Source organism: Rhea pennata, chromosome 1 (genome assembly GCF_028389875.1).
Source record: "Rhea pennata isolate bPtePen1 chromosome 1, bPtePen1.pri, whole genome shotgun sequence".
Taxonomy (NCBI): domain Eukaryota; kingdom Metazoa; phylum Chordata; class Aves; order Rheiformes; family Rheidae; genus Rhea; species Rhea pennata.
Window position 1 is genome coordinate 2,081,638 of NC_084663.1, and position 22,113 is coordinate 2,103,750.

At 47.3% G+C, this 22,113-nt stretch overlaps 1 protein-coding gene across 1 annotated transcript; it reads right to left on the reverse strand.

Moving 5' to 3' along the window:
* Positions 1-1,667: 1,667 nt before the first annotated feature.
* NET1 (neuroepithelial cell transforming 1) lies at positions 1,668-12,062 on the reverse strand. Its single transcript, XM_062580071.1, has 10 exons — positions 11,895-12,062; positions 8,758-8,865; positions 8,016-8,183; positions 7,210-7,272; positions 6,659-6,755; positions 6,460-6,536; positions 5,705-5,962; positions 5,326-5,496; positions 4,174-4,360; positions 1,668-3,710 (listed from the first exon to the last, which is right to left on the reverse strand). The coding sequence occupies exons 1-10, from the start codon at positions 11,985-11,987 to the stop codon at positions 3,310-3,312; spliced, it is 1,623 nt and encodes a 540-aa protein (XP_062436055.1). The 5' UTR covers positions 11,988-12,062; the 3' UTR covers positions 1,668-3,309.
* Between the last annotated feature and the right edge of the window lie 10,051 nt (positions 12,063-22,113).

The following is a 22,113-nucleotide window of genomic DNA, read 5'->3' on the forward strand; positions in this document are numbered from 1 at the left end:
CCGCTTGCTGGGAACGCCGAAGAGCCCTGGACCGGTTGGATAAAAAAGTGCCAGGACCGAGAGCCCAGGGTGGAGCGAGCAGGGGAGGAAAGGGCAAGCCAAAAATTAGGAGGGGGCTGATTTTTGCCGTGCTGGATGGGCTGATCGTAGTGGCTCGGGCACATTGTCTTGGTGCAACCCCTTAGCTTGAGCTCGCCCGAGCAATTCCTCTGGCCGCCTCAGCGGCAGTGCTGCAGCCAGGAACCGTGCGCGAGCAAGAGGGCAGCGCGTGGTGAACGCGCCCTGAGCTGCTGGCAGCCAGCCCAGGCAGCATGTGCCTCCTCCCTCTGTCCCACCTTCCTCCTTCCGCTGTCCCTCCATCCTTCCCTCCATCCTTCCTTTCCCGCTTCCTGCTTTCCTTCATTCCCTCTGTCCTTCCTCCTTCCTTCCCCTGTTCTTTCTTCGCCCCTTCTCTCCATCCCCCTTTCCTCCTTCCCCATCCCTCCTTCCTCCGTCTCTCCCTCTTCCCTTTCCTCCTCCTCTCCGTCCCTCCTCCTTTTTCCTTTCCTCCCTCCCTCTCCAGCAGGAAGAGGAGGAGGCAGCAGAACAGGAGCTGAGTGGAGGCCAAGAGATGGGGCTGGGCGATAAAGCACCGAAACTCCCCAGGTTTCGGCCACTTACGCAGAACAGGTTTGGCGGCCGCTTCGCCTGGGCTGTGTCTGCGGCACAGCTCAGGCAGCCCCGGCGCCCCAAACCCGCGGCGCCCGTCCGAGCCGGGACCCCGCGCCAGGCCGGCTGAGCGCCTCAAGGGTGTTTCGGTGCGGTCACCCCCGGCCCAGCCTCCGCCACCTTGTCCCGCTCCGGTTCCCCAGCCCTGAGCTGCTCCACGGGGCGGCTGACGTGGCCGCGCATCAGGCCACCGTCGCCCTGAGTCCTGCTGGGTTAATTGTGGCTCAAAGCCCCCGAGTTCGTGAAGGTTAATCAAGTTACATCACGCTGTTCAGAACAGGGTTCAGAAGCACGTGGTGAAGAAGTCCCTTTCTGTCCACCCATCCACCCATCCATCTCTCCGCTTGTCCATCCACCCATCCATCAGTTCTCCTGGTTGGGTCAGAGGAACTTCTTTCGTTTCCATGCTCGAACGATGAAGCGTGGCCCGAGCCCCTGTACGTCGAGCTGATGCGGTTTCTTCTCGTGCGCAGCAGCCACCAGGTATCGCTCACTTCCTGCAGGAGGAGGGGTTGGAAAGCAGAGTAACGTCCATCAAAGGGAGGCGAGGATGAGAGAACTACGTAACCGGTGCCCTTGCTTCCGGAGATGATGGAAAACAGCCGTGATGCAACTGCTGGAAAGAGCCGTTCGTGCCCCGTTTCAGAGCTGCCCATCGCACGTGAGATGTTTCTCCTCAGAGCATCTTCTCCAGCCTCGGCTGGGCAATCGCAAGAGGTGCCGGGCGCTCGAGCAGGTGTTCGAGGAGCAGAATTACACACTATCCGCTTCCGTAACACCTCGCTCTGGAACCACCTACTCCCACAAGCGCCTCGTGTTTACCCCCGTCCCACTCTCCGCCCCAGCGGCGCTGAGCGTGTCCAGGCGCGCAGGGCCGGTGCCGGGAAGGCTGGTGGGACACGAGCCGGAGCTCCCCGCTTCCTGCAACAACTACAACAACTCACACCACACAAGCAAGGTGCTGTCAGGAATTTAATTGTACTTGGCACTCGAAACTGTACAATACATTTACAGAGAACCGCGCGTTTCGGTGCGTCTATCTACACCCTCTTCCGCTTTCCGAGGGTACTGGCCAGACGTCTTTCCGGCGGAGAACCCTCTGGGCCCGAGCTGCGGCTCCTCGAGCGCCACTTTCCGATGCTGCTCACGGGTCGCTATCACGGGATCGCTGTCGCTGCCGTGTCAGTGCCGGTCTCGCTACGCGAGCGACCTGGTGGCTCCTCCAGTCAAAGCTGCTACAGTTCTGTTTCGCGCAGCGTCTTGCAGCCCGGAGCTCTCAGGCTGACTTTTCCTCGCGGGAATCTTTGGACGACTAGAACATGGCAGCGCTGCCGTCACAAGTATATACAATACACCAGCTCCTCTGAATTCATCAGCTTCAGGTACTCCCTTTTCTCTACCTTTCTACCACATACAGCATGCCCTTGGTTGCCTCCAGTCCTGCCTTCTACCCTCCACCGAAGGCTCTTTATTTTCAAAGCAACAACAAACTACCTCTGCTCCCTGCTACTCCCTCTAACCGATACTCCTCTTCCCTCCCCAAACCCTTTGCAACGTTCCTAAAACCTTCCTAAACCCCTTAGCAATGCAGTTCTCTTTCAGTAGTTCAGAGCACGCACAAGCCGTTTACACTGCTCGTCGGGACAAACTCAACAGGCAGCGTCGAGCGCGGCGTCTCCTCCCAGCCCCCCGGCTCGCAACGCTATGGCTTGGTTTCTCTTCGCAGAGTTTTGAAGAAATAGTATGTACATGCACATCTTCGCACAAGAAGGATCGAGTACTTGAAAGGAAATGCCAAGTCTGAAAGACTCTACAGACGACAACAACAAGTAAAAAACAAAACAAAAAAACCCCACAAAACCCCAAAGAAAACAACAACAAAAAAAATCCCAAACAAACCTGAAACAAACTAATAAAAAAAATTAAATACCTGGCAGGTTATGTGAGTGAAAATGAGGAATGTACAATGGACAAACTAAGATGAAAAATTCCAGTAGGTAAATTGAAAACCTATTGAACCTGGGGTCTGTTTTTTCATTTGTTTGTTTTGGTTTGTTTTTTTTAAGTTACATGGATTATGATAACCAAACACTGCAAAACACGCTCTGCACAAACAAGAAGACGACGTGCACTCAGGTTTGAAGTCCAGTTCGGGAAGTACTTTTGCAGTGTTGATGCAAAACCCCCAGAAGCGAAGTGTTCTGCTCATGTTGATGGCACACAGTTCTGCTTTAGATTTCCCATTTTACAATCTCAAATGGTGCACGCGATAATACTTTTTTTTGGAAAAAATTATGCGTGTTCTTCAAATCTGCCGTTAACAATCAAAATCACAAGGACTTTGGAATCACAGATTTACAGCATGCATTCAGGTTCAAGGTGGCTGTGTTTGCAAAAAAAAAAAAAAACAAACAAAAAAACCAGACTCCAGTTCAACAGTGTTAACTGTATACCAGTAGCTGCCATTATAACATAAAAAAAAAGAAAAAAAGAGACATTTCTGTTCAACAGAGTAAATCCCATCATGCTCACATTACAAGAGAAATGTACACGTTATTTATAAATAAACAGTCTTCCACAAGGACATTCCTGGACTCCTCTTTATACTAATGTTTCTTTCCGTTTGCTGCCTAGCTGCTTCTCTCTCGTTTTCCTGCGCCCAGACAGCGTTCTGTGTATTTTCAAGCCCTTGGCCTCCTCCGAGTCCAGGATGGAGCCGCATTCGGATATGTTTTCGTCCAGCTCCATCTCAGTTATGCCAGACATGGCAGACTGCCTCCTCTGGACTTTGGTGTTGGATGCGGAAGGGTTGTTCTCCTCCGACTCTTCGCTGAGCTCCGGCAGCTCCTTTAGCTCTCCCGCGGCCGCAGTCCGCTGGAAGGGGGCAATGGCTGTTCGGATGCAATTAATCCATTGCTGCTTGTGGAAGATATCGTTGGCTTGCAGCGTGTGGGACTGGCCTGGGGAGGGATCTTGGAAACGAACTCTGAAGATATTTTTAGCTGAAGGTAAACATAGGAAAAAGCAGATCAGTTCCTAGCTCAGTATTTAGAGATTCCACTACTAGACGCGTGGCCTGGACTGCCCTGCTGTTTCTGGGGAAGCGTTCAAAACGCCACAAACCAAACAGAACAGGCACTTTGAAGCAGATGTTTTCTAATCTGAGCAAAGACTACGAAGTGCTATATATGTATAAACATACACACACACAAACACACACACCCCTGTATGTGTGTGTGTATATATATACACACACACACACACAATGTGTAGCCACCAGATATAAAATCGCAAAGCCAGCGGTGACAGACCGAAGGCAGAAGCTCACGTACGTCATTTGGCTGCTATCCTAATGGAACCTCAGTTCACAGGGATCTGAGGCAGCACAGCTACAATCTCACCTCATCTGAATACAGCCAATTCCTGCAGAGCAATTCCAACACAGGTAACTGGTTTGGTCTCTACCTTTATCTGAATTGCCAAAAGCTCCTCGGAAGGATCCTCCCATTTTCACATCGCCATCCTGCAGGTCTTCGAGGAGCAGCTCCTGCACAGGGATCGGCTGCCTGTATACTTGGTAGGACTGACGTTCGTTTCGAGTGACTGGCCGGGTCAAAACCAGAATGTCTTGGAAAAGGAAGACGTACAGCTTCTGAAAGGGAAAACACGTTTAAACATGAGCAAAGTGTTGTGCTCTGTATTCAGAGTAGTTACAGATCTGCCTGGACTCAAGGCCACGTTATCTAAGTCTCACCCACATCAACTTGCTGATATTTTCCTGATATAGTAATGTAGGCTCTGACAGTGGACTTGCACCAGGAGGTTTAACTTTTAACAGATCACAAGATGCTTATTTCTAATTTGCACCTGTCTATGATAGCCAGTTAATGGCACAGGCATAGCTTTCTTAAACACTTTAAACAGCCATTTAGGATCTTGCATTTAAAATTCAACTGCTGCCTTAAGACTACATACTTACTAGCCACAAGTAGTTCTGAGAAGGATAGGATGCTTAGAAGCAGTACCTTTTTTTGAAAATACATACTGTTTGATGTATAAAAGTGTAATGGTTGAATTAAAACGTGCAAAAAAAAAATCTGATATTTAGTATGTGTTTACTCCTCCTGTAAGTGAGGATAAAAGGCAGCAAGCCCTCGACTACAAGCAGGGCTTTCCAATGCTGCTGCAGTGGCAAAGATAAACATTTGGCAGTTCATCTCTAACCCAAACAGGCCTTTGCAGGAACACTTTGTTTGGAAGAGCAGTAAGCCTGGTTTTATAACAGGCAATGTCAGAGCACCTGAAAGTAAACAGCAGGCAGGAAATCCCTCCTGATGGGGTGCTAGGGCACAGAGCACACTGTGGGCGTTTTCTGTGCTAATTATTTTCCAGGTTCTGAAAGCCACTTGAAAAGCTGTCAGCAGAAACTTTCCCTTACACCCTGAAACACAGCCTGCCATCAGGTGCTCTCACTCCTGCTTTTTAAATTATTTAACTGTCTATACCTTAAGGACAGAAGGGCTCATGATTCTGCTATGACAGACAAGCGATGACAACTACCTCTAGCGAAAGGTTTTCAAACTTCAGTGTTAATTACTGAGAACACAATGAACTTACATGTCCATTTTTATTTTTCAGCTCCCCATGGCACAGCAAAGCTTTGCTGCCCTCAATCCTTGGGTCCTTCTGCTTCTCATCCAGATACTCCAACTTGTCAATGTAGTACTGGCACTCCGACTCCCCCTTCTTCAAGTTGATGTCAGAGAGGACTCCTTGGATTATAGTGATCTATACAACAAAGCATTAAAAATGATTAAACAGGAACCTATCCTCTGCGTATCTTTAAGTGCTATTTAAAATTCCAAATGATGGAATTCACTTAGATTAAGCTCTCATTTGCTTTCAACCCCAAAATCGCTGGGGGTAGGGAACTTTTTGATGCTCCAGAATTACATGCTTATGTCAGAACGATGATCATGAAATCACTGCTACTTACTGCTTCTTCTAGAATCTGGATATCAGGATGGTCTTTGGGAGTGTGTCTCAAGATTTCTTTTAGGAGCAGTGGGTATTTGACTAGCCGACTTCGAGGAATGTCCAGGAAGCTCCAAAGGTCTAATTTACGGCTGAAAGGAGACTCAAGGCAGCGCTGAAGAAAGTCCTGCACTCTCCGGTCCTGCTTCTTCTGATCCAGAAGTGCTTTGGCTGCTAGCTGATTGCTACAGTAACCTTTGTAGGCATGAAGTCGTGGCAACTGCAGGAGAACGGAACATTTAGGAGGTAAATTCCATGTAGGAAACATAAATCATATCAAATATGTCGAACTCGAGGAGTTCTCTTTCCCTTACTGCAATGCTTCACCCCATTAAAAAGCTAACAGATTATCTTGTATACATAGCCAGTCTTTTGTGAGGAGAAAAAGGGCACCCTGCACACAATGCCTTTGAAGTTCACATGTTTGAGATTAACAGCGATAACACTATTGAAGTCACATCAGCTACAAACAGTCTAGGAGATACAGATATTCCAAACATAAATCCGTAAGTAATTACGGACACAAGCATAAGTCTCCAGTGTAAAATCTTGGCCCGTTACAGTTCACAGACTCCCATTGTTTTCAGCATAGCCAGGATTTCCGTTTAGACCTTTCACTCAAGGCCACAAAAGCCAACAGCATTTCAGCTTCTAGCTCTAAATGTTCTTTAAGCTCATAACTATTTTCTGCCTGGTGTCTCTCAGCAGTATACTCACCCATTTCACAAGAATGGGCCCAATCTGCTCCACCGTTCCATCAGGTTTTGTTGCTTCTCCTAAACTTGCCAACAAATCTGAAATTGAAACAAGAAAATAAGAACTGCCACAATGCCTCAGTGAACTTTTCTAATGTGAAAAAGCATAGCCTGTAACTCCTATTCAACATATTATGTAAAAATGATACAGTTGCTCTTACCTTCATGCAGAGGAATGTAAGAATCCAAGTCTCCAAATATGTGAGTGAGTTCTTCCTCAGACATAATTGAGAGTTTCAGCATGGGATCATGATAGGCCTGTCAGAGAACATCAGTATTAAATCATATTCCGATCTCCCAAATCCAAATGCCAGATGAAAACATATTTATTAGGGGATGTATCATGTGCAAGACAGGTGTGAAGTAAAGCCAATAGAAAAAGCAACACTGACTTCAATCTCTACAAGATTCATCCCTGTATAAAGGTATCAAGGCCTACAAATGAAAAGGACTCCTGTCTAAACTGATCTCATCCGCGAGAAGAATTCTCCAACAAGTTCTGTGGAACTGCAAAGCACAATTTCTTTTGGCTGGGTTTGCTGTCAGCCAAACTAGTACTGGTAGTACTACAGGGCTCCTCCCTGCAGTTTTCCAGGCCAACTCGCAAACAGCGGGTGCCAGGCCTGACATCAAGTTGATGTGTAGTGTCCACAGGTAAAGAAACTTTACTCTCTGCAATTTGATTACTGACTCTTAGGAAAAAGACACTCACCTTTCTGGCAAGCTTCAGATCTTCTATTAGATCCTGCTCTCCTCTGGACATTTCATATATTGCCTGTGAGGAGATGAAGCATGGAGAATCATTTCTAATCCCAGTGTTCCTCTGACAGTCTTTTAGTTCACATAATGCACATTCCATCTCTGCAGCTTGACTAGGGGGTTCTGCTATCTGAATTGGGCACGGCAACCACAAGTAAATGGGCTGCCTTTCTCAGCTCTGAAAAAGCTACATTACTTAAAGTTGTGCGAAAGCTTTGAAGCTCAGGCACCAGCCAAATTAAATACTAGCACCTTTTAAATCACTGCTTTTATACAGGCTAGTATGAATAAAAACAAAAGCCAGAAAACCACAGAGGTCAAATCCCAAACATCTTTAGTCAAGCTTCTGTGTTGTCATTAGAAGATTTGTCCAAGAACTACAGGAAAAAGGCGAGCCAAGGCCTTGCTATTTGGCTTTCAACCAATCATCAAGAGCCTAAGAGAAAGGCAGCTGGCCTTAGAAGGAACCTGACTTTGGGTTCACTGCAAAGCAACCAGCGTGGGCGATTCTCAAATTTCTTCACCGCCATGGAGAGGGTTTGGCATCTCGGAAGGGTCAGACTGGGGAGACAAACTCCCTAGCGACTCGAGAGAGAAGGCTACCTTTTCCCAAAGAAAGAAATCTAGTCGTCTAGAAATAAAAGTGCACAGGAAGATACAGTCACACCCACTCATTTCTCCTTCTCCCACTATGGAAACGGGCTAAGCAAAGGCCTCAGTCGCCTCTTTCCCAGTCCTGCTGTTTAACTGACAGCCTACCTCCTGCCGCTTGATTTCTTTGGTGCTCAGGGACTCTTTCATGTTGACGTCTAACATCTCAGACCAAAGTACACTGTTTCTTCTTTTCGGAGGGGTAGGTGCAGCAGATCTGCTACATGACTTCTGGGCACAGCTAGGAGATTTGCTATCACTGCGAAGGGCAAATGACTGTGGGGATTTAAAAAGGGGGGGGGGGGGGAAGGGGGAAAAAAACAGTTTATAGCCAACATTTAAAAAGTGCATAAATGTTATCCACACCCCTCCCAATCCCTCATCCTCCTCTGCTGTGCAGGGCAGGAAAACACACCCAGACACTCTTCCTCAGATAAAGGAACACTTTAATCAAGCTGGTGAGAATGTCCCTCGAGACCCAAGATGGGCAACCTTTTCCATGTTCCTCTCCTGGCTCTGATCCAAAACAAGCACGTGCTAGAAAGAAGGGCAAGTAAAGTTTGATTTCAGCTCCAAGCTACGAGGAAGTACATAAATTAGGATCATAATTCTACCTATAATGGAGCTAATCATAAGCCACTCGAACTTTGCTTTCATGGTTTGTAATGTTACTACAACTCAGATGTAGAAGTGATGTTATCTGCACGTACAGGTTATAGTGTTCTTCAGACAACATTTTTCTAAGATTACTTAGAGAGCACTAAACAGCAGGGTCAGTTCACGTTTAAGCACATGCTCCAATGCATGTATCTTTAAGTAGTGGAACAGTTTATCAGCTGGTTCTCCCTACCTGTATTGTCTGACCAAAGCGCCGAACTGCACCATTTCTTACAGGAGAGATCAAGTTGGCCAAGGACGTGACACGTGCTAAAGGCCGAACCCGTTTATTGCTTGGCTCCTGTAAATAAAGCAGAGAACAAGTTGTACTGGCTGCAATTCTCACTTCATTTCTCAGCTGTCCAAGCAAGTTTAAAAAGCAAGAACCCACTTAAGGAGTGCGGAAAAAACCTCAAAGAGTGTGTTCCGAAGTAGCCTTAAAGGGAAAGCAATGCCTGTAAATATTTGCCTGAACTTTAAGGCTAAAATTAAACTGCAAAGATCATAGCCAGTATAAAAGGGGCAGGAAAACATACGTGGCAATTAGAATTCAAAGCAGGGTTTGAACAGCAACCGTTATGGTTTGAACAGAAATAGATGGAAGCAGTCTCCTCTACAGGGCAAGCTATTGCCACCTTTAGATGGAGCCATGATCTGTTTCTCCGTTTCATCACGCTTTCCTTTTTTAGAAAGAAAATATTTTTCCATTTTAATTTTATTTTGGAGACAAAGCAGCAGCCAGAGCCCAGGCCAGCCTAGGCAGCTATTCTAGTAACTGGCAAACGACCACATGCTGAACATTCCTGTGGGGAACATGCACACACAAAGCAGATTAAGTTTAAAATCTCCAGTTCTACAAAATTTCTTCCCTCTACTCCCCAAAGTCACCCTAATTTTTCCTTCTGCACTGTTCAGATTTGAAGGATAGAACTGCTGCTGGGAGCCCAGAGAGCTTTCATTTCTGTTCTGACCGAAACATTTCCAAGAAAGAGGAAATGGCTCATAGAAATCTATTTGTGCTTAAGTTCAGATCAGTTTTTAAATTAAGCAAGCAACTCCGTGTACTTTACATCAAAAACGCTGCATTTTGAGGACTACTCAGGAAAGGTGCACACAAGGGGAGGCCAGGAAGAGACGGACTCAGCACTGGATGCTGAGAAAGACCAGTAGAGCTGCCCTGGTACTCACAAACATCTAACATAGCTGGGCATGACTCACTATCACAAGGAAGTTTCTTAGCATGAAGTTAAGATGAGTTTAATAGAAGCTTCTTTTTTGAGTCAACTTCAGCAGACATTTTACCAAGGTTTTATTAGGCATTTTTGGTTAATTATAGTTGATTCTCTCCTCTAACATGTATCAAAAGATTAAAGGAAGAAAACTAAGATTGCCCAAGAGCTTAAAACAAGCTCTCTACTGTCTCCACTTCCCGTCTGAGACTGCAAGATAAGGAGCCCAAACCCATGAATCCTTCGCTTCTGTGCGGCACGAGAAGTGACAAATGCTGAGAACAGAAATAAGGAATAGGAACATACAGCACCGGATTCCAATCACGAGATTCAGGAACTGCAGAAGCCACATCCGCAAGATCCCATTGCGGCAAATCGACCCAAGAAGCGGCCTGTGCCTGCCTGCACGCAGCGTTAAGCGAGACAGGACATTAACTCATGCTTCGAATCAAGTCTTCAAAGTTGCAGGGAGAAAACAAGAAAAACGATTCTATGATTGACGCAGAACAGAAAGACCACTCAGCCCAGTGCAAAGGGCGTTCAAAGCCGGGCTTGAAAATGTTTGGGTAATCTCAGGGCTGCGAAGGAACTACAGAAATGGAGAAAACCTGTTGAGAGAACAACGAACTCCTGCAGCCCTGGAAGCCTGATGATGCTCAGGTACACGACCGCAGTTACTTCTTTCCTGTGCCAGCCCACAAAGCAGTGCGCTCGGAGCAGAATCTGTCGGGAAAAGGATCATCCAGAAAGCTGGAAAGTCAGGCTGGACAAGGGAACTTAATTTAACCGTGGGCATTTCTGAATGGAGCAGAAGGAGAGGGACTTCAGTTCTATAAAACTGTGCATCAACCTTCTGGGGCGCAAGCCAAGAAAGGCTTAAGAAACTACAGGAATGTGAGCAGAAAATATACAGACATAAGCCACACGCAGCTCCATCAAGGCCAGGGATATAAATAGACTGTAAATGAAAAATGCGACATTGAGAATGAAGCACTGAGGTTTCTTATGCTGCTCAGACAGGACGCTTGTACTTCTCAGCGTGCAGCCCGGCGGGAGGCATCCCTTCCCGTTCGGGCCGTGCGGAGGGGCTCCCTGCTCCCGCGGGGGCACAAACCGCCAGGGCGCCGCGCACCGCGCCGCGCGAAGACGGGCTCGAAAGGCGCGAAAGGCGTCGCGCGCCCTCCCGAGCAGGAGGAATTTCGCAGGAAGCGGCACGAGCGCAGCGCTTTTCCGCGCGCCCGGCGGGCTCCCTCGGCGCGTTCGGCCAACCGGGAAACTTCGGCACGCTGGAAATTAGGTTTAGCCGTTTCCCTCTCTTAGAAAAGGGGAAAACGATCCCTTCTGTCCCGCGAGCGCGCTCAGGCTCGAGGAGCGGCCAGAAGACGCACCGCTTTCTCCTCCTTCCGACTATGTTCTTTGATCCAGGACAGGAGGAAAGAAAAATAATAAAAAAGAAATCCTCCTTCTTAGAAACCTCACCTTCTCCGAGACGCGCGGTTCAGCTTTGGGGCTACACACTCCATTTATAGCCAAACTCGGCCCGGCTGTAAGCTGAGACTCGGCAGAGTTCATACTGCGGGTAATTTTGGCTCAGGATTTTTTTTTTTTTTTTTTAAGTTCTGCATTTGCAAACAACGACTAGCCTGTCTGCACCACGTATTACTTACAGAAGCACAGATGACATCGGCGCGTGTTAAGTTTCGAGTTTCTAATGAGAGTTAGGGGCGTTAAACGCTACAGTACTGACAAATGATTAAAAATCCAGAAAGTTCAAGTATGCCTGCTTGCATTCAAGAAAAAAAAATTAATCACGAATCCCTTGAAGAAAGGTGAATTTAAGCCTACGTGAAGACACGCGCAAGAGCTGAAAGCAGCTGAGCGAGGCTCCCTCGCGGCTGCCTCGGTGCTTCGCTTCGTAGTATTCCTCACGGTGCAAAGAAAGTTGTATTTAGAGCTTGAGGGGGAAACAGGCTGTCTGCGAGCTCCGAGCAAGCAGAGCTGCCCGGCCGCAGCGCGCACGCAGCCTCCCCGCGGCGCTGGGGACACCGAAACCCGCTGCTTTTCCCCTCAAAATCCCCCCTTTCCCGGGCGCCCGCCTCACCTCCTGCTCCCTGAAGGACTGGTTCTGCGCGTCGATGACCCGGATAGTCCTTTTGATGGGCAGCAGCCCCCCGAGCTCGTCGTGAGCCACCATGGCCGCTCGGCGTCTCGCTCCCCCCGGCCCGGACTCAGCCGCCGCCGCCGGCGCCGCCGCCTCCCGGGCCCGCGCTCATGGCCGCTCTGCGCCCGCCGCCGCGCCGCGCCCCGACCCCACCGCCGGGGGCGGGGCCTCGCGCCAAGCCACGCCCCTCCCGGCGCTAAACCACGCCTCTCCAGCCAAAGCCACGCCCCCTCCGGCGCGAAGCCACACCCCCTCCCAGGGGCGCCCCCCTCCCCCCCCGCCATACAGTGTGTGTCTATGGAGGCGGGACACACGTGTCTGGCCTCCTCCTTCCAGCCCTGTTTTTCTCCTAAACTCTAGGAAAAAAGGATTTTTTTTTTTTTTTTAAAAAAAAGGACGTGGCGGGCTTTTGGCAGCACAAAGCCACGGGGGCGCCCGGAGGAGGTCGGGAGGGAGTGGGGGGCCCCCGCCGCCGCTCCTGGAAAATCTGACGGGCTGAAACCTGCCAAAAGCGGTGGTGGGAGCTGGGGCGGGGGGAGAGAAGGGAAAACAACCCGACCTGCCCCAGCCGCCGGCGCGCGCTGGCTGATCAAAGGGAAGCCCGGGGGAACGGGGGCGAGGCGGCGCGCCTGCAAGCGAGCCCGCGTCGGGGAAAGCGGTGCGGAAAGAGCGGGGTTTCTGCGTGCACGCCAGAAAGACACAAAGGGGAAAACGGGTGGTTTCTTCTGCGTTCGCCCCCTCCTCTTTGCTGTCACTGGCGGCCAAGGCAGCGGGACGCACTCCCCCCCTCCGCCCCGGGCCAGCGGCCCTCGCTGCCGCCGCGGGGAGCGCAAAGCGCTCGGCGCGTTTTTGCCCCGTTTGGGCCCTCCTCGCTGGAGAAACCAGTTCTTGCCTGGACCCGCGCCTCTGAGTCCGCCCGCGACTCGGAGGTGTTGCTGGCCCGGGCCTCTCGCCCTCTCCCGGCGGGGCGGCCTGTCCCGGCAGGCCCGGCCCGCAGGCGCAGCGAACGCTCTGCTTTCCTGCTGCTTGCACAAGCTGTGTTATTGCTGGCACTGCTACAAATCGGAGAAGTGAAAGGACTCTTGTGCTGGTACAGACCGAGCTTATTTGAGCCCTGCTCGGGGCTGTCTACCTGGGCTAACGAACCTTCTTCTCGGAGGAGGCAAAGCCGAGGCGGCCGGCGGAGCTCCTTCCCGGCTCCGGCCCGCGCACTGCTGCCGGCAGAGGCTTTGCGGCATCGCTTCTCAGACTAAGGGGCAGGGAGAAAGTCCTTCTGTGGCCTCCGCTGGTTTTCTGCCTTCTTTGCTTCGGCAGAGAGCTGCTCCCAGCAAACCCAGGCCCGTTTAACCTCTGGGCGAGACCAGATGGTTTAGGATCACCTACTGCACGAGTCTCAGAAGCTCCAGACACAGGGAGCTCCTGCAGCTTTACTGGATGGGCAACACGCAACTCTTTCTAACAGGCAGCCTTTTTTTTGGAGTAGTGAAGTCAGCTTCGTTAGCAAAGTCAACCATTTCTAAGACAGCGAGGGACAGCTCTGGTGAGGAGTAGGCAAACTCTGTTGAGTTGGGTTTTTTGGAGCAGGAGTGCAGTCAGTGAGTTGGTTAAACTTGGTCAAAAGATTGAGGAGTTGAGGGAAGCGAATACTTCTAGACCCAAACAACACACACCTTTTAACCGGGACGTAGACAAGCCATAGAGTCAACTAAAAACAGGACCTAACAGCCAGGACCAGAGAAGGAAGGTGTGAAGTGGAGTCATAGACACAGGAGGTATTTAAACGAGTCTCATTAGGACCAGAACGTGCTGTCCTGCATCTTGAAGCACTTTGCACCGCAGAATATGAAGTGTTTTCTATGACGTAAGTGTTAAATATTCCTTCTCCTTCCAGAGCCCTCGGGGAAGGGACCTGCTGCCGTGCACCAGGAAAGCATGTGATTCACTGGCGGGGAGATCCTTGCCCGAGCACGCCTGCCCTTCTGCGTGCCATCTTGTGAGCCTGGCGAAGACCATCACCTGGTGGTGATGTAACCCTCAGCTGATGCAGCCTGCTTAAGGCACGTCGTGGAAACCTGAGGAGCAAATACTGCTCTGGTGGGCAAACCGTTCTGAAGGCGACTGTGGTACTTGGGAACCCCCCCGATGAAGGCCAAAACATAATGGAAAAACAACGGAAAGGAAAACCGTGCAGCAGAATCAATGAATCCTGACTTAGGGCGTTGTGCCCTATGCCTCCCATGCCGTAACCCCAGTGTCCCTCAACCTGAGGATATTCTTCTAGCCAAGAGCATCTCATAATACCCCTTGGTGCTTGTGGTGCCCCACTGCACTGACTCCAGCCTCCTTGTGCCTTCCCCACCTCTCGGGCCGGCAGGGCAGGGATCAGCTCGCGCCGTGGCGGCTCTGGAGCCACGAGAATGCAGCCAGGCTAGTCGGCGGCTGCCAAATGACGGATAACAGACTAGTTCTTCCTGCTTTCCTGCCAGTGGGTGTTAAGGGCGATCCTCCCCTATACTCAACTGTTGATTTTCACTTCTAGGTGTGAAATAACTCGGTGACTTCTATCCTACTATCAAATTAGGGAGCTGGGAAGAGTTCAAGTGACAGAGGAGTCACCCAGCCCTCATTGTTTTACTCTTATTTTTAGCCTGGGTTTTCATTTACATGGAGGACTGCTATTACATAGAGCTGTTTGCCTCAAGTCCTGGATGGCTTCATACCTGTGACATTCTTTGCTCCTGCAAGTTATTCTGAGTAAGGCTGCCACTAAGTAAAAATGCTCTCTAGGGTACTGACGTGCCATTTTGTTATTTCAACCTCAAAGCATCATCAAATAAATTTTAGACTAACAAATGATGAATCCCTGCGAAAACACACATCAAAATTCCCATGTGCAATTCCGGACTGATGCTAAGTTTTCACAGATACAAATGCTCCGTTGCTGAAGCACCACAGTGCATCTGGCTAGCGCCAGGGGTTGCCAAATGGGGCATGCCAAGCACTCGTGGCCCCAGCGTGCTGCCCCAACAGCTGAATGTGTCATCTCGCACCTGTGTCCAAGCATGGCTGGCGCTCGGGACCTGCTCCTGTCTCTTCTCTTGGCAGTGTTTGAATCATGCAAGGCAGAGAACAGCAGGCAGGCAACGTGAAACCCTAGCAGGCCAGGGTTGTGATCTCAGCCTAGCTACCTTCTGTGGAAGAGTCATTACAGCACCCTTGATCTCCTCATAGTTCAGGTCTGGCCAAGTTATAGAGCCCCTACATTTCGGGGTTGCTCTACTTTATACCTACCCCTGCAAGAAGGATGTTTGTTGCTACAGAAAGGAGCCAAAGACAAAAAAATCTCAGTTCTGCCACTGGTTGGGGAAGAAGGCTTGAGCTGGTGCTCTAATGGAGCTGGGAGGAGGGGGTATTCCTTCGCGGGCAGTTTTCCCAGTTTTTGTAGGTCCTGGATGCCTCTAATGTGACTGACATCTGGATTCAATTTCTTCAAAGAAAGAACCTGTGACATTTTAATCCCTTTGGCGGCTTGAAGTCTCGGGGAAAACGAAAGCATCCATAACATTCATAGCATATTCATTTTCATTGTTGTGCCCGTACATTTAGAAATCCTGTTTACTAGGAACAGAAATCCAACTAAAAACTAACTTTATAGGAATTCTTAATATACTATATATAGCATAACATGCCGAACACTCGAGGACTGGAAAAAATAAGAACTCCACAGGCAATCTTGTTCTTCTTTATATTCTCATGAGCCCCAGGCAGTCAGACCTCCTCCATTGTACACAAAGTTGTTTACTGTCCATGAGCTGTGTTTAACATTCCACTCCTAGATATTTATACTCAAAGCCAAATTCAGAGCAGTATTCTGGAAAATGAGCAAAAGTAGGATATGACCCATCAAGAGACTATTAGGTCATCTGAAAAGTTTACAAGCTGGTCTGGAATCCAGCATTTATTTTGGATGGTGGGAGGTCACTATAATTAGCTGCCATCCAACTCCATTATAAAGTTACAAGTGCAAAAAAAAACCAATACACAGATAAGGTATTACCAAAATACAAGTTACTGCATTCTGCGGACCTCTGCAGAAAACAAGTTATCTCGGCCATCCATGAGCTGAATGTTTGTGTACTCATGCCAGGAGAGTAATTTCCATCTTATGAATATGAATGCAACACTAGAAAACGTGGACTGTCTAATCTCGTGATACTCTTAAACACAATGTCTGCCTTAACAACAAAGTAATAGAGCAAGAAAATACAAATGATTTAAACCCCTGACCTACTCACGTGCCAAATGTTGTTTTTCAAAGTTGTGAGGTGCAGCCAATGCCAGAGATGTTCATTTTGATCAAAGTCTGTTTCTAAATACAAATTTGTAGCTTATGCATGGGCACGTTCTTGCATGAATCAGACACGCCAATAAAATTCCCATAAAAGTCCTCTAGAGCTGTTGTATTTTTGGGAGGAGGGAAGGGAGGAGGGAAGGGCTGTTTTCGCTGCTGCTTTAAACTTTATGGATTTATGTTCCAGAGAAGAAGATACTGCAGCAATTTCTTGCATCACTCAATGACGTTCTTTAGGCTGTGCTTCCCCTCGCTCGAGCCAAGCTGCTGGTGTGAATGTTGACCATGGAAAGACACTGATGGTTTCAAATGATGTGGACCAGCAAGAATGCAGACCCGCAAGGATTCTCCCTCCCCTCTCTTTTTTTCTTTTTCTACTCTGGAAACTCAGGGCTTATCTGCCTTCCTTGGAGCGACCGTCACTGACGGTCAGCTTCATAGACGCAATCTCCCTCCACCGCCAGGGCTGGTACAACTCCAGGGCTTGTGTGGCGTGAACTCCTCTTCCATTCAAGCTGAGTAATGTTCACAGAGACAGTCCCAAAAAGGTGAGTAAGGCTTGGAGAGCACACAGCACTGCGCTTTCATAAAAAGGGTCAAAAAAAGGGTCCGCACTAAGGCTTCACTTCCTCTGCGCAATTCCTCTTCCTAAAGCCTTACAAGGACATCCCGTAACCACGAGAAAACACAGTCCAGACAAGACATGATTCTTGAACATTACTCAGCCTAGCTTCATTTTGCCTCTGGTAAAATACACTATCACATCTGTGTATTCCCTACCATCTGCTGTAAAGGATCTAGTTGCTAGCAAACATCAAGATATACACACCTTCAAAAAACACGGTGCGGTTTCCTCCCATGAATCATTCAACACCTTACATAACTCTGGGATAACGTGCAACCATTTCATATGTGATTGCTTAGCTAGAAGTTGGTCGTAAACACAACTGAAATGCAAGAGCAACACATGGAAGCATAAAGATCTGCTTGACAAATGCTTGTCCTCAGTTTCTTGCTTCTGCCTCTGCACTGCAATTCGATTTGCCTTTGGTCTTGTCCAGACAATTATTAATAGCCCGTGTTGTAGTATGGTCCCAGAAGTGATCTGGGAAGAAAATGCCTCTTTTCCTCCAAGGAGAGCATTTTTTGGCACAAGAAAAGGGGTGGCTCAGCGCTGAAGGAAATGGATACAGTACGCTTGGTCTCAGGTTGTAACTTCTCACTGGTATTTAGGTAATGTTTGGAGGCCTCTGAGGGTTTTAGGCTGTATGTCAAATGATAAGAAGCTTAGCAGACCTAATAGAAAATGAGACCTTGTCTCATTTTTGAGGACGACTCTGGAGGCAAAGACAAGGTTAACAAACAAAAATAAACAAGAATAGCATGGCCCTTTCAGTCCGTCTGAGCTGACGTGACCAGCCCTACAATTTTACGTACTATCTTCCTGGTATGCAGAGCAATGACCTAGAATATCATTAAACACCACTAAAGGACTGCTCAACCTTTTCAGGACAGGTACGCATGCAGGTTAAATTATCCCTTCCTTGCTACATTTTAAAAACATACATTGGGTAGGGTGCCAAGTCAAGGGTAGCGAGAGGAGCTTCCCTGCTCCACAGCGGCCCTCCTTGTGATCACCAACTACATGGAGGTTTTGTCAATGCCTCGCAGGAGCACGAATGCAATATGCTGGCAAAACTCTCCATTACGGCAAGTATGATGACAAAACAGCAGTTTGTCAGCTGAGCTATATTTGTTGGGGGAGCTATGGAAATAACAGCTACACGATGGAGTTAGATGCTTTGTATAGACAAACTCTGTAACCCAGTTCCCAGCTGTAAGATGGTGATAAATAATGGCATGGTTTAACCTGTGCATAACAATCTTAAATCGTCTTAATCTTCTCTTGTGACTTTATTTTGACAATTTAATTGATATATCTGTGTTTCATGGGACAAATTTTAGCCTATTGATTCACCAGCTGAAAATCAAGATAAAGTATAATCTGGACTACAGTCTAAGTGCATGGTGAGACTCAGAAGTCCAAGTGATCTGCGTGTTTTGAAAATCTGCCTTTAAGTAGTGTGGTGCTTTTGAAACTTCTAATAACCTTGATGGTTGGTATTAAGAAGCCTGCAAATTACAATCCAATCAGGACTGTTAATGCATTTTAACAAGGATACTGGAATGTATTTGGTGGGTGTGTCTCAAACTCTCAAATAAGAATATCCTGGAGAGCTTGATCCTTTCAAAAGAACAAGGTAAAAAGTCAGGTTAAACAAAAGCTGCAGCCTGAACTTTGAGTGCGCTAGCTGAGGGCTTTCCCTTTTCCCTTGGAAGGTTTCAGTTAAAACACCTAAAACATGAGTACGTAAGTTATTGTTGAGGTTTTAGTTTCACTTTAAAGTGATTGCTGTTGTGGGCCACCTCCTAATTTATGGGATTTCTGTGCAGCACCCAAAATGGCAGTGCCAAGGGAAAAAAAAAAGAAAGGGGGAGTGGGGGAGGAGGGAGAAAATCCTCTTCCCTGAGGGCAGTTTCCCTAGCCATAACACTCCCATTTCCATCAGAAAACCAGAAAGAGCTCAGAACCAAAACAAGCCCAAAACACAGTGGGCTCAGAGATGTCAGCACTGCTGTGTCCCAGCCCTCTGCAGGTAATCTTTTCTGCTCTTTTCCCTCCTATCCTAGGAAATTACAGGGACAGTCCTATCTGGAACAGTAGATCTCATCTAGAGAGGTCAAAGCCCAGCATTAGCCTTTGGACAGCACAATTGGTCATGGAAAGCATGGAGCAATAGCCAGGCTAAGCGAGCCTAATAAATAATGCACAAATGCAGAGTCAGTGACACCCACAGAGGATGTGCTGGTCATTAGGTCAAGCAGGAAATTCCCCACCAACAAATTACTTTTAAACCCAATCTAATAAACCGTAAAACTCACTTAGTTAACTCTCAACCCAATAGCTTCCACGAAAAAAAACACTATTTCTCTTGCTTCCCCTCATCAGAGAATTGTCTGACAGAGAGATCTTTAAGGCAGATGGAGAGCAGGAAGCTGCTTTGGGTAGTCCTTGGGAAAAGATACAATTCGGCGCCCTCCCACCCCCAATCTTTTAAAGTCACCATAATCCACAGCTTTAAGAACAATTTACACACCCGAGCCAGTCCAGCTTATTTGCAGTACAGTGAAGTTCACTAACTGAAGTCAAACAACAGCAAAATTTGAAGGAGCTTTGCTGTTTCCATGCTGCGTAAGTTTGCTTCCCATCGCTTGAAAATGCTTATGTTTTTGTTAGGCACAGGTTACACATACTTACTTCACACAACATTAAAACTGGCAGATTTAGGATACAGACGATAGAAACAGGAGGCCCCAGACAGTGCTACGGACACCCCTAGCAGGACTCGGCCCATCCCTGAGGGGGATGCAAGAGCAAACACAGCTGTACGCTGCTCTGCACTGCTGGTGGTGAAAAGCAGACACGGGAGCTACAGCACCCCCAGTAAAAACTACTGTAGTTGACCAAGTAGATGATAGCACAATATTATAGAGCAACATGCTTTGATTACCTTGAAGTCAAGGCTGCAAAGACTGACTACATCATCGTCCTTCTCTCGGCGCTTCCTCTTCTGTAAGAGATGAAACCAAGTTATAGCTGTACACTTGACCCGGGTTAAAAAAGAAGACTTCCCAAGGCGTACGTGATAATAAAGGTTGGATTTTTTAAATCTGTCTATAAACATTTTCTTTCTTTGTACTCAAATAACTGCAATAACTCAAGAAACCTTAAGGCTGAAAAGAAATGGAAAGCATTTTTATGCTGTTTCATTGGTTTGTCACCTGATCGTTCCTACAAATCACATGATTATAAACTTGTTTCTCTGTGCTGCCATAATTATGGCTGTGAGTAAAGTATAAAGTAGGAAATCTTAGCAACAGGGTAGAATGCAGCAGTTACCACTGTGAAATGATTTAAGGTTCATTTAGTTAAATGAAACCGTTTTTTTTTTTCCAAATGGTTTCTGAAGTCAGCAATCCAGCAGTAAAGTGTCCCCCCCCCCAAAGAGTTAGGTAGCAAGGGGCTCAGACCTGGTGATCACTGGGATTTGTGGTCTCTAAGGGCGAACCAGAAGATGCAATATGTAATTCTCATAATATCTGCTCACGGAAGTGGCTGGGCTTGGAGAGCAGTCAAAGAGTCAGGGGTCCACAGATTTCACCCTAGAGGCAGTGCCAACGTAAAATAGCCTCGCACTGTTCCTGCTCCTGAGCTACCAATACCCAAATACATTTTATTCAGGGGATGTTTACTGTGGATCGGTGATTTCTTTTACAGCTCGGTCCTCTTAGCAGTTTGAGATGTGTTTATGAGTGGGAGCAGTTACACAGACAGGAAGCGAGTCCTGCCCTGGCCCTTCTAAGTCAGCTTCACCACAAAAGTCACCATATCCAGTGACTACACCCTAAAGTCAATAGTATGGTTTTAATCAGAGTAGCTGACTGATGGTTGGTTGGCCAGACGCAGCCCAGTCTGCACCTGAACATTTTTGTCCAAGGCAGAAAGACGATGCCTTTGGCCAGGGAGCTCTCAGCTACTTGTCTTTCCAAGGAAAAGCACAAGACAGTGAGCAACGACCAAGGACACCTACACTGAGCTTCCTGCTACATCCCACTGGTTCTGTACTACCCGGGCTTCTACATTATTTTTTCATTACTCAGATAATAGAGAAATAATTGTGGACTCATCGTGTTAGACCGTGCCAGACTGCAAATCACGTGGTCCTGAAAAAACATGGGCCGTGAGCATAAATAGTTTGGTCACCCACAAAACAAATAGTTGATTTTAATTCCATTTTTTGTCACTTGTCCATCAAGACATAAGAATTAGTAGATCTCATCCTTTTCCACTTCACTGTTATAAATGCAGTGGAAAAAGACAACAAGCTATCCTGTTTTTTTCAAATTGATCTACGTGTTGTTCATAAGATTAACAGACTAAACATCTGACTGAGTGAAATAGGGACCCTGTCTTCTCTGCAACTCCAGAGGAAGCTACAACCAAAACTTCATTCTGGACTTCAACAAATTTCAGACCTTGGCGCTTTACCAGCTCAGCAGCTTGACTTTGTTTCAGAAGCAAGTGTGTAATTCTTGTCTTCTTAGATTTTAATAATCTATTCAAATAACTTAAGTTTCAGCTTTAACAGAGGTTTTAAGTAAATATACTTAAAATATTTGAATACAAGTATTCATTCAAATTATTTTTTAACTGCTGACCAGCCTAGTTTCCATGGTTCCTTTGAAAATCTGATGTCGTTCAGGGCACGTCCAGCTTCTCCGGAGGGTTCTCAGCAACCTGTTCTTTTGTTTTCTAGTCCTTTCATATGAAATGTTTTTAGGCTCCAATGTCTCTTCTTGTCTATCCACATTATGCCGACCCTATTGTTTAACTATTAAATTAATTGCACGCATGTAACACTGACATATTACAGAAGTACAGATATTCACAGGTTTCTTATATTTTGGGTTTTGATGGTGTGCTTCCCCCCCCCAAAGCTGTTCAAATGAGCTGGAGAAGCAGATTCAAGTGCAAAGTTCCCCTAAAATTTAAATTGCATTTTTTCTTCTGTTTTGCATTTGAAAAAGACAAGATATTACCTCAGTCACGTGAGTGAATCCCTTTACTGATAGAATTGCAGAGGAAAAAAACTTCTCATGTTAGACAATAAGTATTACCAAATTTGTAGCATTGACACTGAATTAAAGTCCTAGCACATTCCATACTTTTTGAGCAGACGTTTGGCA

What these genes read in the sequence shown, in the direction of transcription:
- NET1 (XM_062580071.1), bottom strand. Translation starts at nt 11,987, where the DNA reads ATGGTGGCTCACGACGAGCTCGGGGGGCTGCTGCCCATCAAAAGGACT. An exon ending in GGCCCATTCTTGTGAAATGG is followed by an intron (nt 5,963 to 6,459) that starts GTGAGTATACTG and finishes GTTCTCCTGCAG; the next exon opens with TTGCCACGACTTCATGCCTA. An exon ending in TGAAAAATAAAAATGGACAT is followed by an intron (nt 4,361 to 5,325) that starts GTAAGTTCATTG and finishes TTTCCCTTTCAG; the next exon opens with AAGCTGTACGTCTTCCTTTT.